The 14,828-nt window shown below is 43.3% G+C and overlaps 1 protein-coding gene across 1 annotated transcript in view; it reads right to left on the bottom strand.

The window, feature by feature from the left end:
• The window catches only part of SYBU (syntabulin), a gene marked incomplete at both ends in the record, with an annotated part of 39,606 nt that overhangs the window by 10,652 nt on the left and 14,126 nt on the right, over nt 1-14,828 (bottom strand). The window contains 2 exon segments of the mRNA XM_082014749.1: nt 8,244-8,278; nt 8,280-8,310. Of these exon segments, the coding sequence (XP_081870875.1) occupies nt 8,244-8,278; nt 8,280-8,310 (66 nt within the window).

Genomic DNA, 14,828 nt, shown 5'->3' with positions numbered 1-14,828 from the left:
TGGGTGACACAAGCTGCTCCCACATGCTCTACCTCTGCCCATGTCTCATACTCTCCACTACCATGAAGTCTAGAGTCAGCGGAGGAAGCTGAGGATGCCCAGCAGGTCGCAGTGGTTCAGGAACTCTTAGGAGAGGTGTGGATTTGAACTCCTTACTCTAAGGAGGGCACCGAACTCAGACCTTTTCCCTGAGCTCTACCTGCTCAGCTGCGACACAAAACAGGGTGTTAGCACTAGCGCTGGCCATATTCCAGAGGAATGAAACGTGCTGGTTGCTTGCACTCCCAGAGATGGTCTAGCTCCAGCATGGAGGTTCAGAGCGCATCCGAGGCACGCACGCGGGCACACTCAGGACTACAAGTAGGTGTCCAAGTTTGGGAGACAGGTACTCCTCTCTGGCATCACCAGGCTGGTGGACTGGTGGAGGTGTGTTCCTGCCTGACATGCTCTCTGCTGTGAATCTTGGATTTTAGTACCTAACCATCCCCTCTGATTTTATCGTTTAGGCATCGAGCTCAGATTTGCGCTCCCAGTCTGATGGCGAGAAGCTGGGCACAGCAACGCCTGGCACGGTCCACCCTAAGGGTACCAACAGGTATCCCCTCCCCTATCCCACTGCACTGGCCAACGAAGCATCCCTCCCCGCTCCTCGGTGGACATCCACCCCACCGCTTGCCAGCGCTGCCTCATCAGACAGATCTGTTCACCACGTTTCAGCTGACGGCACAATGCAGCAACAGCTGGTAGCCGGGGCAGCTGGCAAAGATACGCTCAGAGGGGATGTGGAGCAAAACTTTCAGTGTGACTCTCCGTAAATTGTTCAAACCTGCTGGGTGAGGAGACTTCCAGCTCAAAACCAGACAGAAGACTCTGGGGAAGAACCAAAGCAACACAGATCCTGCTTCCCCACATTTGGATCTAAACTCGATTTTACAAATGATCTCCTCAATTCAGACTGCTGCTTGTGGGATCTAAAGTAATTATTTATCTTTATTTCTGCTCATTTTGCTTGCTTACTCTTCTTACTTTGGAAGAAGGTTCGTTATCAAATGATCAAAATTGATCTCATTAAGCGGTTTTCTGATCTCATCTAAATACTATAGTTTTGGTAGTAATCTGAACTACGTTAATGCAAATTATAAGCACTGCAGATCTCAACATGAGTGAAACCACAATCAATCAAGCTCTTCTCTAAAAACACAGTCACTACAAACTCATTACTGATACTGGCTGGGAGCCAGCATGCATACTCTGCATATCACTATGATCTGGGCTTGTGTTTTTCTTAATTGTTTTTAATTCATGGATTTGTAGAGTTGTCACAAGCAGATGCTGGAACAGACAAAGAGCATTGCAAGTTGGTTGGTTTGTTTTTTTTGTGGTGGGGTTTGTTTTTTTTTTTGCTTTATATATCTTAAGGAGATTCTTCACACAGAAATCAGCCTGACCTAATTATTTTTTGTGCTTCTGTACACAGTATGGCTCCCATAAATTTTCTCTTCCAGCCTGAAATGACCTTTGGCAGGGGGAACATATGTTCACAGAGCAGAAGGGAACAGTCTGGGTAACTTATCTTCCTGTTCAAGCAAAAAGGCTCTTTGGATCAGAGACAGAAGGATGCTCCTTTGCTATACCAACCTCAATAGAAATGTTGAAGCTGGATCTTCAAAAAATACACTGTTGTATAACATGACATGCAACTTGCATATGACAGTTTTATAAAATGTATGTGTAAATCTGCCTACGGACTAGTGTCTTTTTTATCAGCAAGCACGTAGTGTCACCTCAGGAGATTTTTCATATACCAGGCAGTATTATTTGGTCTGCTTGAAGGGAGACGGATAGGCTGGTCAGGAGTATTTTTAGGAGCTGGAAAATGTCATCTTTGGCAGGGATGACTTAGCAGTACACAGAAAGGGAGCGAACTCCATCACAGACTGGGAAAACATCCCAGCCCTCCCGTCACGTTGGTGGCAGAAGTTTAACAAAGGGCTTGCAGAGGCCACTCCACCACATCTCCTAAATCTGGTTCCCACGTGCAGGGAGGAGAGAGGCTGGCTGGTGCACAGCAATGAGCTGCGCAGGCACGCGTTCACAGCATATATGCAAATGCATGAAATCGCATACTAGACCTGAATCAGCTGAAAGGTTTTGCACAGTCACCCTTAATATAAGACATATGGTTTTCATTATAATGTGCATAAAACATTTCAAATCGGTTTGACATGTTTTCAACAGGGAAGAGAAAAGCACTGGAACAAGAAACATGTCTGGGAGGTAAGTAACTAAACAATGCTGCAGTCCCAGGATGAAAAGCAAAATTTGTTATAAGCTAATCAAATATTGTATTAACACACGTTGAAATGATTACAAAAAATAATAGAGTTCAAGTGTCATCTATTGAAAAGAACAGTAAAACCCTACCCAGTATATTGATTGGTTGCTTAAACTGTATTTTTTACAGTAATAAAGCCACGGGAGGTCTGAGGGCAACGCATTTTAAGTTATCGCAGCTGTCATTTGCTGCTTTTTACCCCCAATAGCACTCTCATCGTTAAGAAACATCAATGACAGACAAGCAGCCTGTGCTTTTTCACCTTACTAATCCTTGAGGGTTTGTGGTCACACCGTATCCTGCCAACTCTAGCAAACAGTCACAGCCTGCCTGGATTTCAGAAGCCAACAGCTTCCTATTACTCACAGAGTCTCAGAAGGGAGGAACACAGACCTGTAATGAAGCGCCTCAGCACGGAAGCAAGACAAGGCTAGTAATGCTAATAAAATATGAAACAAACCTGGCAGAATTTTTATTTCCTTTAAATACATTTTATGTAACAGTATATATAAGACACGCTATTACGAAGTAGGTTTACTCTTTTGTTATGTCACATTAAAGGCGATATATTTCAAGCTCCTTGGGGAAGCGATGCCCACCGCGCAGCGGCTGGAGGCTGGCTTTATGAAAGGATGCCCGGTCCCCAGCTCCCGGGGGCGGATTTTGGAAATGGCGCTCTCCCTATCTGCCACCTCACTCGGGAAATAAATACCTCCCGTCAGCCTCAATCAGCAAAGCTCCTCAGCCGTGTGAAAATCCTGTTTCTGGGCATGCCTGGAAGAAGGTCGGCTTTGAAAGCGCTGAACAGCCCGGTGCCTGGCTCCTGTCTGAAGAGCGGGGCGGGTGTTTCGCACTACACCAAACACATCAGGGTCCGTGCAAAAGCGGCCCAAGGAAAGCTCTCCTCTGCTGTCTGCTTTACTGGGGAAAGAAGGGATCCACGTGGGATTTGCAGGGCCAGATAGAGCTTTCAGCTGGGAGGAGGCTGCACACCACCTCCCCATCACGCCACCAGGAACACGCACTGCCTCCAGCAGTGAGAACTGGGCAAAGAGACAGGGTTCCCCTCCTCCCGGCTTATCGCACCCCTCTCCAGCTCCTCCGTAAATCCACCCAGTTTATGATACCTGCCGGTCTTCATTACACCCTGCTACATGGGGGAACCTAAGCAGGCCCGAATTCCCGCAGCTCCCACCTCCATCAGGAGACCCTACCCCACCCCTGCACCCAACACACCTGAGAAAACTAAGCTCTGCAATTTAGAGTTTTGGGAAAAGTTGGCCAACCTCTATCCAGTTGCTCTTCTGGCTACTGGGTTTTAATTTTACGTTTTTTAATTTGGGCTTACTTACTGGAACTGAGGACTGGACTTCTCCTAGGCTCTTCCTGAGCTCAGAATTGTAACTTCAACTGAGAACCAAAACTGAACGAAGGCATCTAAAACAGTTTCACCAGGATTTAGATATCTAGGTACATGGAAGTAAGTAAGATACCACTGCTTAAACAGGCCAAGTGTTCAAAATGCCACCACTATCTGCAGAAATCTGCTTACCAGTTTATGCTCGAGCTTCTGCTTTTGAGCCTGGTAACCACCAACTCACCCAATGACTTTATACCACAGTGAAATCAAATAAATGAGACTGCGTGACTAAAATAAAATCTTTCCCTTAGCTTTCCATGCCTACATATAAGTACAGATACACAAACACAATGAATATATAGACATATCCGCTCAAAAAGTATTAAAAGTGAACACTCTGAGGGAAACAAAAACTTTTAGGTAGTAATTTGGTCACCAAAAAACAAAATTCAAGAACATTGAAACTATGATTTGAAGTCAAACATGGCCAGAAAATGGAAAACCAGAATTTTCTACTTTCTGTTTGAAATGACGCTTTAATTTTGAAAACTGACAAGTTCCTTCTTCTTTTAAAAAGGGGATAAAAACATGGAAAAATCTCCCCAACCGTTCTAAATATTTTAGATTGAATATTGTCTTTGCTCAGTCTGAAACAAAGGTTTTCTTTAATGTTTTGATTTGGCAGCAAACCCGCAAATCAGTTATTTGCATAGCTCCACTTTGAACTTAATAAGATGTCACACAAAAAAGAAATACGGGATGTAAAGGAAAATAGAAAAGGAAATAATCTATCAATTCTTGAGTAAACGTTGCTCAGAAAACAGTTTAAATCCTGGGATTCTCATTAAATAGGCATTAATAACCTGGAGCAATTCCAAAAAAAGGTCAACAATAATGATAACAGGATTACAGGGCACTGTTTATGAAGGGAGATTAAGGGAATGCAATTTGTGTATTCTAAGATAAAAATAAATACTGGCGACACTGTTTATCATGAGGAGGAGGAATACAGCTGGAAAACTGTACAGAAAACCACGTAACAGTAACACAGGATTCTGGCTGCGACGCATGTTATTTCATGAAAAATGACTTGAAATAAAAACTTGGTTGGTGGGAGTTGTGCATAGTAAAATGTAACTGGAGTAGGTTCAGAATACTTTAACCGGGGAATCAGAAAGCTCTTTTAAACTCTGGCATAAATAATACAAATTGTAATTTAAAAGCAGAGCACACAAAAAAATCTCCTAAGGGAAGATCCATAATGGCCTCTTTTGCATGCACGGTATTTCTTTCTGCGGAGGGGAAGCAGGCTGAAAACCACAGAAAACAGCCAGGAGGAGCAAAAAATTCACGGCAAGTAAACACACAAATTTCAAAGCATGTTCTAGCTTGACCTCGCACATATTTAAAAACAAATACTTAAGAGTGTGCAGTGTGTATAGCATCGGTTTCTCTTTGTTGGCTCATACTGCGCTCCGCATTAGCAGAGGAGAGAAGAAAAAACCCGCCTGGATACACAAAAAGAAACGTGTTTGACTGCAGATCACCGCTATCGCCATCTTCCAGACCTGCCTCAGCTCCGACCTCTAACCCCAGCGCCCTCCTTGCGCCAGCCACTCGGCCACCTTCTCCAGATGCAGGAGCACGTCCCCACCACCCCGGGGGACCTGCCTCTCTGCCAGACGGCACCGCGGAGCTACGAGGCGAACTGGCTGGCGTAGGTCTCGCCCCGTCCGGCAGCCCGGGCGCTCCCTGCGGAAGTCCCGCAGCCGCGCCCCGCCTCACGCCGAGCTGCGGCGAGCGCCGCGGCGCGCTCAGGGAGCGAGCGCAACGCTAAGCTCGAGACTGCGGGCATCCCCAGCCGGGAGTCTCCCTTTAACGGTGGCTGTCCCGCTCTCCGTACATCTGGAGCGGTATCGGGACAATTAACGGGCCGGGGAGAGAGAGAGAAAAGGGAGTCACGGCGTGCCTGCTGGGACAGCGGCTCCGAACTCGCGACGAAACGGCTACTGAACCGCACCAAGTGGAACAGCTTCCCCGGGAGCAGAGTCCCTGCGTCCCCTCCGCCCGCCCAGCAGCCCCGGCGCAGGGCACTCTCCTCCCTCCTGCTCAAGCCCGTCCTCCAGCAGAGGTGCAAACAGATCTAAGTATCAGTTTCTTTTCCCTTTACAGAACTAAGTAGCAGGGATCTCCTTTTATTTATTTCTATTTTTTTTCTTTGTGAGGAAGGAGATAAGCACCTAACTGCAGAAGATTGTGCTCAAGACCCTGTGCTGCACGTGGCCTGTGCCACCAGCCCACAGCTGGGCAGGGCATTATCATGGGACTCAGGCTTTCACCTTTTACTTGCCAGTTCCTCCTTTGCAACTCACTGGCTCCTGTTTCGGATCCTCCACTTTTACTGTCACATCTGGATGCTCGCTGCAGCCCGAGAGTCTTCTGAACAAAAAGAGATACGTGTCTTGAGAGGCCACAGCCCAACCACTAATTGCCTCTGTCTCTACTAGGCAAGATCTAAAATAATTTTTTTGAAGGGAGGGCATCATAAAATTTGTGACACAGAATGAAAAGATTGTTTTTCTAGGCCACTTTAATTTAACTTGTAGGAACTTGTAGATTTGGGTTCAAAAATATGAAACACTTTAAAGCCGAAACACTCCTTGTAAGCTGCTACTTTGCTTATTCTCGTTTGAAAGAAATACTTGGCTATTTGAACATGTTTTCCACATCAATTCAAGCAAATTTGTTGAAATTCAAAGTTTAAATCCAAAATATTTTGCTCAAAATAATTATATCCGGATTATATTCCAGTATTATCTCTTGGAAGCCACAGAGCACTTTTTTGACTTGAGTGCGATTTAGCTAGCATATGCCCCAGAAGTATTTCATACCTGCGAATTCACGGTGCGAAATGAGATACAGAATCTCCCTGTGCAATGCTACGCACCTGGGGCAGCGGTCCTCAGAAACAGGACAAACAGAGAGTGCCTAAGCTTATCAGGGATGAACAGAAGAGGAAAAGGCATCTAATTAATTAGACCTACTTGAAGATCCATGCGCGATCTTCAAACACAAACTTTCTTTCATAACTGAATGTCTAACACTGACCTTGCTTTCTGTTAAATAGAAGAAAAAAGAGAAATAAAGGAGACAAAGACTGTACTTGGCTTCAATAAGGGCTAACAGCAGAGCTGCCGGAGACCTGATGAGGAACACAGGAGACGGGTGTGGGATTCATCTGACTAAACAAGGATGTCTCTAGTTTAGACGCCCGTGTCTGAGCCAACCTTGGTCCCATTTTTAGTCAATGGAGAGTTAGTCAGTATAACCAGTAATTTCAAGGGACTATTTATCTTATCCTAAAGTAAATGCTTAGATATTAGATTGCACACTAGATTCACTGATTTTATTTATTGTATCTCCTTTAAACCAAAATAGGACCCTAGTGCACTTGTGCAGGCAGAGAGGATTACAACTACATTACAGATACACAACTGAGGTCAGATAAATTACAGGCCATCTCTGCTCTATCCAACTTGGCTCAAGATCATGAATTCACATCTCCCTTACCTCTGAAACACGTCCCGTAACCACCAGAGAAAGGGAAATGGCAGATTCACCTGTTACAGCTGTTCCACCTCCTGTGAGCAACGGGACCAGTCACTGGACCGGTCAGCCAGTCCCCATCCACAGCCCACAGCTACTGAAGATGGTCTCAGGAGACCTGTAGATTCAAATTTTGCCTCTTCTGGATCACAAATAGCGAGGGATTTATGGCCAGAGGAGCTCCAATGGGCTCTACTGGCTGCGCTGGGTCCACTGACCCAACTGGGAGGAAACATTCCGAAAGTGCCATGGGGACCCAGGTGTTCTGAAGCATGCGTGGGGCTGGGCTATGCAAATGACGGACCCCTCCCTCCGCCAGCTCCCACTCCACCAGCACCCGCCACCCACGGCGCCGGCTGCCTTCCAGACCGCACAGAACTGACCGCTACGACGCGCCAAACCTTCGCAGGCTGACGCCCCGCCACGCTCAGCCCTAGGATGCAAGCTTCGAGGACAGCACGGGCTTGAACCCGGACACAGCACCCTCGCTCCCGGAGGGCGAGGTGCGTGGTCACCTCCCTGCCCCGCACCCCCCGGCACCCCCGGCGACCGAGTCCCTAATAACGCCCTGTGCTGGCAGGTCAAGGGAGCGTATCTACACAGCTCCGTAGCAACAGACGCGAAAGTAAAGCAGATCTCATCAGTACAACATGCAGGAGGGCTCAGTGCATACAGAATTATTATCTGGAAACACTTTTATTTAAAAAAAAAAAAAAATCAGCAGTAGCTGTTTGGTCTGGGCCCAAAATGAAAGGCGAACAGAAAGCAGAAAAGCAAATGAGAAAAAGGAACAGGGTTAAAACCTGCCACAACTGTATTTTGTAGACTTTGTGTTAGAAAAGATCTCAGAAACTTTACTGTCCCAAATAAAATTATGAAGTGCGCATACAGGAAAGGAAGAAGAGTGCGATTAAAACTGTACAGGAAATAAATGTTGCGTACCGTTGGATTTGAACGTCAGGATGATTACGTGGGGCAGAAGTGAAGCATTCAAAGCATGCGCTTACATCTGAGAAAGATGACACATGCTCAAGTGCTTCCTCCCTTTCCATTGCCAAGGTGATGTTCTGAAAAGCAGATGCTTTTAAAAAGCCTTCCAGAAGCACAAATAATTGACCACAGTGTATCTGTTCTTTGCCAAATATCGAGCTGCCTAAAAATCTACTGCTCATGTTAAAGCCATCCTCATCTGCTTTAAGTTACTCGGGGAACCTGGGCCTTTGCTCTTGCAAGCTTCTCTGCACCCCTGAGAGGATTTATGCTTTACACTTATCAAGAAACATGGCCACATCAAGAGATTGCTTATTATTAATTCGAATACTTTAAGGAGGTACAAAATAAACAAATATATGGAGAACTTACCGTCATAGGCAAGGTGCTCCATCATTTCTTACCAACTTACTTCACTCCGTCCATCTTCAGAACATTTTTTTTCCTATGACCAATTATTGAAAGTACACTGAACCAGGTGTAGCTCATTTCCTAATTTCAGTACTCTTATGCACGTGACACCAGCCACATATTTAACTATCTGAATACTCCCAGGAATGGAAGCATGAATCTTCCCATCTTCACCGCACGAATAAGGTTATGACTGATGGCAGGATGGGGGCATGGTGTACTCTGATTAAATCCTGCATCTGTAACCCGGTTAAATGTTTTTTGACATACCCTCGTTCTTAATTGTCCCTCCCTCAGAAAAGGTGCGGTCTTGGAATGTGGGTTATAAAGTACTGCTAAATAAGTCACAGCAGGAACAGAGACACACTGCGCTGAGGTCACCAGCCTTCTCGTCGCTCTCACCTTTGCGTGATTCTGGTTTTAAAATGAAGCACACCGATTTATTTTAGGGATCAGTCAAGGCAGATTGCAATCTCCTAATACACGTTTTCTGTTGTCTGGTTTTCTTAAACAAGCAGTGTGACTGCGTTAGAATACATAGCACACCGGCAGCATTTTAAAACGTATTTCAACAAGAGGTAGAAGTACCAACTAGTAGTTATAAAGAACAATGAATCTCTTTGCATGCCACAAGATCTGTTCAAGTTAGCATATTTTGTAACTTGGTTTTTGTGTTCTGTACTGTTGTTCCTGAACAACAGCGACAACAGTTCTATTATTTTTCCCACTGCTTGCAGAAATTTGGTACAGCAAATGAACAAAAGCCATGCAAATACAAGACACAATGTTGTTGGATAAAGGCACCAGTAAAACATGTCTTTCTGATATTTTATCAGCCTTTACAATATAAAACAAAGTCCTATTATTGCGTCCTTCTGCAATCAAAAAGGCAAAGTTCTTGAGTGAAGTATATTTCCAGCATTACCTCTAAGACAATCGTCTTGCAGAACTTAAAACACCAACTCATCTGTTTTTCAAGTGAAACACATACATACATATGTATCAGCCACACAGTATTATTCCCACACTGTCATGCTGAAGAGAGGAAGAGAGCTGACAAAAGATCTGTAAAATCATACACTCAGGATGTCCACAATATAACCTAAATCAGAGCTCTTATCTTTTGTTTCTAAAATAACTAGAATGACTGCCTTTAGAATACAGACACATATGGGAGTAGAGTAGCAATATGGATAAACTTACCTGCTAATTTTACACTAACGGATTAACTAGCCACTACTCTGCTTGCACAGGGTGCCCCCAACAATAAGTTCCTGGACATTTAGTATCCTGGGAATCTAATCCTCACAAACAAGACAATTAAAAAGAAATCAGCAGGAAAAGCATTACATTTTAACAGCTAGACATAATTTGCAGCTAACAAACACTTGCATTTCCTCTCTGATCTGTTTGGCTTATTTAGCTCTAACTGTAACATGCCCAATTGCCCAGTGTCATTTCCCTTGCCCCCTTTTTGGTCACTACCATCAGCTCCAACACTGATTAAAAAAGCACCGGCACCTACTGAGGACTCACAACCAGTTTAAGGCCGATACAGTCTGCCCCACCTGTATCTCCTGAAACTCCTAGTACTCCTTAAGCCTTCAAAGAGTAATCTGTTCAGACTGGGACATCCTACCCCAAGGCTCATTCACTCATGATTTGACAAATTCACCAGGAAGAAGCAGGAAAGATCATACTGACAACAACATGCTGAGTACAATGTTACTTGCTATTGCTCAAAGTTAAATGCATTTTGAATTCAATAGTGATTGTTAAAAGTTACTTTTTTTATACTTTCATTTCCATAAACTCATTATAAGCGAAATGTCAGTACACAAACGTGAAAGATAGGGCAGGAAAAGCACAAATTGTGCCTTGCAACTACTTAAGTACAGATCTGGGTGATGCACTATTTAAAATAAAAAAAGGTCAGGCAACACAATGGTGATTCTATGAATACAGAATCACAGAATCGCTGGGGGTAGAAGGGACCTCCTGAGAGACCACCTGGTCCAACTCCCTGCTCAAGCAAGTCTAGCTGGAGCAGGCTGCCCAGGACCACGTCCAGTTGAGTTTTGAGTATCTCCATGGATGGAGACTCCACAACTCCTCTGGGCAATTTGTGCCAGTGTCTGATGACTGTCACAGTAAAAAAATCTTGTGTTCAGATGTAATTTCATGTTTTTCAATTTGTGCTCATTGCCTATTGTCCAGCAAACATAGGTGCTCTATGTGGAGAAAGCCTCTGAGATTTTCCCATTAATTTGAACAGAACAAAGTTTTAATGCTTGAATTCTCAATGACCACCCCTCTTTAAATATAATCCATAGCAGTTCAACTTCACTGGAATCCAAAATGTTACTATTTTATCCAGATTCAGTAATAGATGGACAGAAGTTTTATCAACACTGAAAAAGAGTAACTTCTTGCATAGTCTGCTGCTACCTGGAACGGTTATTACTGAACTGAGCTGTGATGGACAGTCTTTACAAAGTTTGGGAGCTGACCGTAACTGTGGCTCACTTAGGTCTCCTTCCACGCAGTGGAGCTTACACCTCAACTCTGCAGGCTCCTGAAGATGCAAAAGATTGTTTTATCTTAAGTCTTAATAATTTCACGTGAAACTTCAGCAATTCCATGGGGTCTAAGAGGCAGCTCCAATAGTAACCTCAGCTCAGTCAGCAAACTGTCCCAAATGTGCCCATGACACCAAAAGCAATAAAGACCAGAACTTTGGCCAGAAATGCTGAACACAGTCAGCTAATCAGGTGCCCTTCTCAAATTATGATGCTCACAGACATTTAAAAGCAAGTACATCTCTGTGTTACTTTAAATATGCAAGGCTTTTAAAAGTTATTGACACAACTCTTGCCCAAGATTCCCTTCTTCATCCACATGACTTTGGAAGTTTATCAATACTTTGCAGTTTGCAGATCCAGATTTTGAATCCCTGCACTAAGCATTCTAATGGAAGTCAAAAAGTGAGATGAGAAAGACTCTAGAAGAAAGCAAAACAGTTCCCACCGTTCTCATCAAGATGGGGACATGAGCTGCAGGAATTCAAGATGGATCTTTACAGAAGGATTATACCAAGAATGTGAATATGCAGAAGTATTTACGTTCCTGTTTATTCAATTACAGAAACTGTAGAATCCAGCACAGCATCTTGATACAAAACTAAGTTTAGTGTTAATTATGCTTTTTGTGTCTTTTTGCAAGGGCATTTTCTGCAACAGATTTTCTATTGTTTTTTATATTGCATAAATGAATCGCATCCAAAAGAAGGAACAATTTCTAAAGTCTTGAAAATAAAAGGCTTGTAAGTTCCTCCTGGAGTGGATGTTACATATCTTCCTTGATGTTCCTGTCCTTTCTATCCTTTCCTGGGAAAGCAGGCACAGATTTTAAGCCAAATTCACCTATAACACTGCTGTGATTTGGATTTAATGCACAATAAAAACCATTACCAACTACCCCAAATGAGTAATTTCTTCATGATTATAAATCTTTCAGAGGTTTAGCAAGATGCAGTGATAATGCATTCCAGGGTTAAGTATGGTTCGCTATGCAAACAACATAAATTATGAAAGACATCCAAATCTAGTTTGTTAATACTTCAAGAGGTGAAGATGACTTAGATCCATATAACAAAGCCTTAGGCTATTAGAGAAAAAAAACCTATGCTGTATTTCGTATTTTGAAGTATAGAAAAGAAAGATGAAGTGATGTTGCTAGAGTAGGAGAAAAGCGTTAGAGCTTGGGAACAGCCTAAAAACATCTCAGGGTTCATTCTCAGTGCTATCCCACTCTGACATTTCCTGAATTATCTAAATATTTGTGTGAGTGTTACTTCTGAGATTCAGCATGTTCCAAGAAAACAATCCTGGAAACAGATAAATTTTCAGCAAAATGACAGACATTTTGAAGGTGCACACTGATTGATGTACTTGCCTACAAAATTATAGCGCAGGACAGAGTCTGCAAAAGATAGTGGTATGCTGGATTTTTGTCTCTCATGTCTGGCTCCTGCTATGTAGCTGTTATCACAAGATGTTTCAGATAAATATGTAGTTGAGATTATGTCCATAAATCAGTAAGGGCTTTTGGTAGAGAGAAAGATACTATGCACAACTCCTTTTGTGCTGTAGTTTGAGGTATCCATCTGCATGCAGAACTAGGTTATGTATGACAAGGACACGTTGCTGTTGTTCTCCTCCCACTTCCCTTCTACTGCTCCCCTGTTACTCCCTGCGTGTTTTGCTACATGACGATGCCTCCTCTTTGCACAAGGGCTAGATCTTCCCAACTGAGTCACCAGAAAATCATGTGCAAGTAGGTCATGGGGAAGAGACAGGATCCACCTGAAGCCAAGAGATAGCAATGGGAGAGAATTATATTAACCCCTGTGGCCAACAGTGAGGAAAATGAACCCCAGCCGTCCCCTGGCATGCTCTCTATTTCAGGAACGTCCCTCACCCGTCTCAGCTCTCGCACTGACTACGGTGTGGTTTTTGACAACTTTCCTCTAAAAAAAGTGTGATATATTTGGCAGGAGGAGCTTAGAAGTACGCTGTAAATCAGACCCGGTTCGTGCTCTGAGGGATGTGATGGATCTCAGGAGCGATATACTTAAAGTCTAGAGACAGGTTTTCCAACCTTAGAGATCAATCAATGCAGAGGTACTGACAGCTACAGAGCGGCCCCCTTACAAGAATACCTAAATACCTAAACACCTAAACTAAATCTGTTCAAAGACTTGGAATAATACTATCAACTAAAATGATGATGACTTCTGACTATTGCTGCAAAAGGCAAATAGCTTGATATTATAGGTCAATTTAAGTGTAATCAAAAACAATAAAGTAATTTATTGAAACAAGTGCATAACTCTTTTCCATGTGTATAGGACTCCTCAGTAGAAAAAACTTCCAAAATTCTTTATCCACACTCTGGCAAGCTACATCCATATGCACATACAAAATGGTTGTGGTAGCCGTGGCTGTAGATTTGACTGTCATATACCATATCCGCTACATTCTGCCTGCATTAGATTCCTTGCTTTTAATGGAACAGAGAGCAAACCTTGAAAAAATATTATCTATCATCCATTATGCAGAGCAATGGGAGGCTGGGAACACTCAAGTAACACAGTGCTATGAAATGAGCTGAAGAACTTGCAGGGATAGTGGTAAGTCAGATTTAATCAGCTCTTTCAATGACCAAGCCAGTGAAGAGTTTTCGCAGCAGATTCTCTACTGTTTCTGGAATAAACATGGTGCTGGTAAATCTGAGCTGGCTTCTCATGAAAGTATCTAAATTGCTTCCAGAGGTAAAATGACGCTGGAGACAGTATAGCCAGGAGGTACCTCAGCTCATAAACTGTGTCAGTTCTGCAGCTGGCTCCGTACAGGGTCAAAACCCTCTCTGTCTCCATGATTAATTAAATAACAGCACAAATATTCTGACCATTTGTAATCAAGAGCTGCTTGTACATGAATCACAAAAATATTTTGTATCTACTCATTAAAATTATAGCAGCCAATGACACACCAGGATATTTAGTCTTGGACGCGCGACAAGCAGGTGCTGATTTAGTTGGTGGTCTGAGATGGTCCCTTAGCCTGAGGCAATGGGAGACATGCTCTTGATTCAGGCAATGTAACATGGATCTACATCTGCCTAACTCCCACGCGTAGGCTGCCCGTTATCTTGCCTTGGTTTGACATGTTGTATCCCCAGAGCTATCACAGCCTGGCAGTGTAAACTTTAGGCAGGATCCAACAATAAATCTAACAACATCAGGAGACTATAATTCTTTGCTTTGATAGTAAGAGTCATTTATCTTTGGCCAGTGAAATATGTGTGCAATTACCATGAAATAGGATAAACCCCATTTCAGTTGTTATTTGACATCACCACTGAGCCTCATAAAAGAAAGTGAAGACGTCAATTAATTATATTTCCATGAAAAAGCTAATACCGATAGTGTATTCAAATCTTGCAAGTGGCTCCATAGAAAGAACCCAATTATTTTTTTTATTTACTATCAGCATTAGTGGTATCACAGGCAGCACAACACAATGTATGTATGTATGAGTCAATTAGAAAGTGTAATTAAGAAAT

The sequence above is a fragment of the Phaethon aethereus genome (assembly GCF_964289735.1).
Source record: "Phaethon aethereus genome assembly, chromosome: 2".
Lineage (NCBI taxonomy): Eukaryota > Metazoa > Chordata > Aves > Phaethontiformes > Phaethontidae > Phaethon > Phaethon aethereus.
This window is presented reverse-complemented; position numbering and strand designations above follow the sequence as displayed.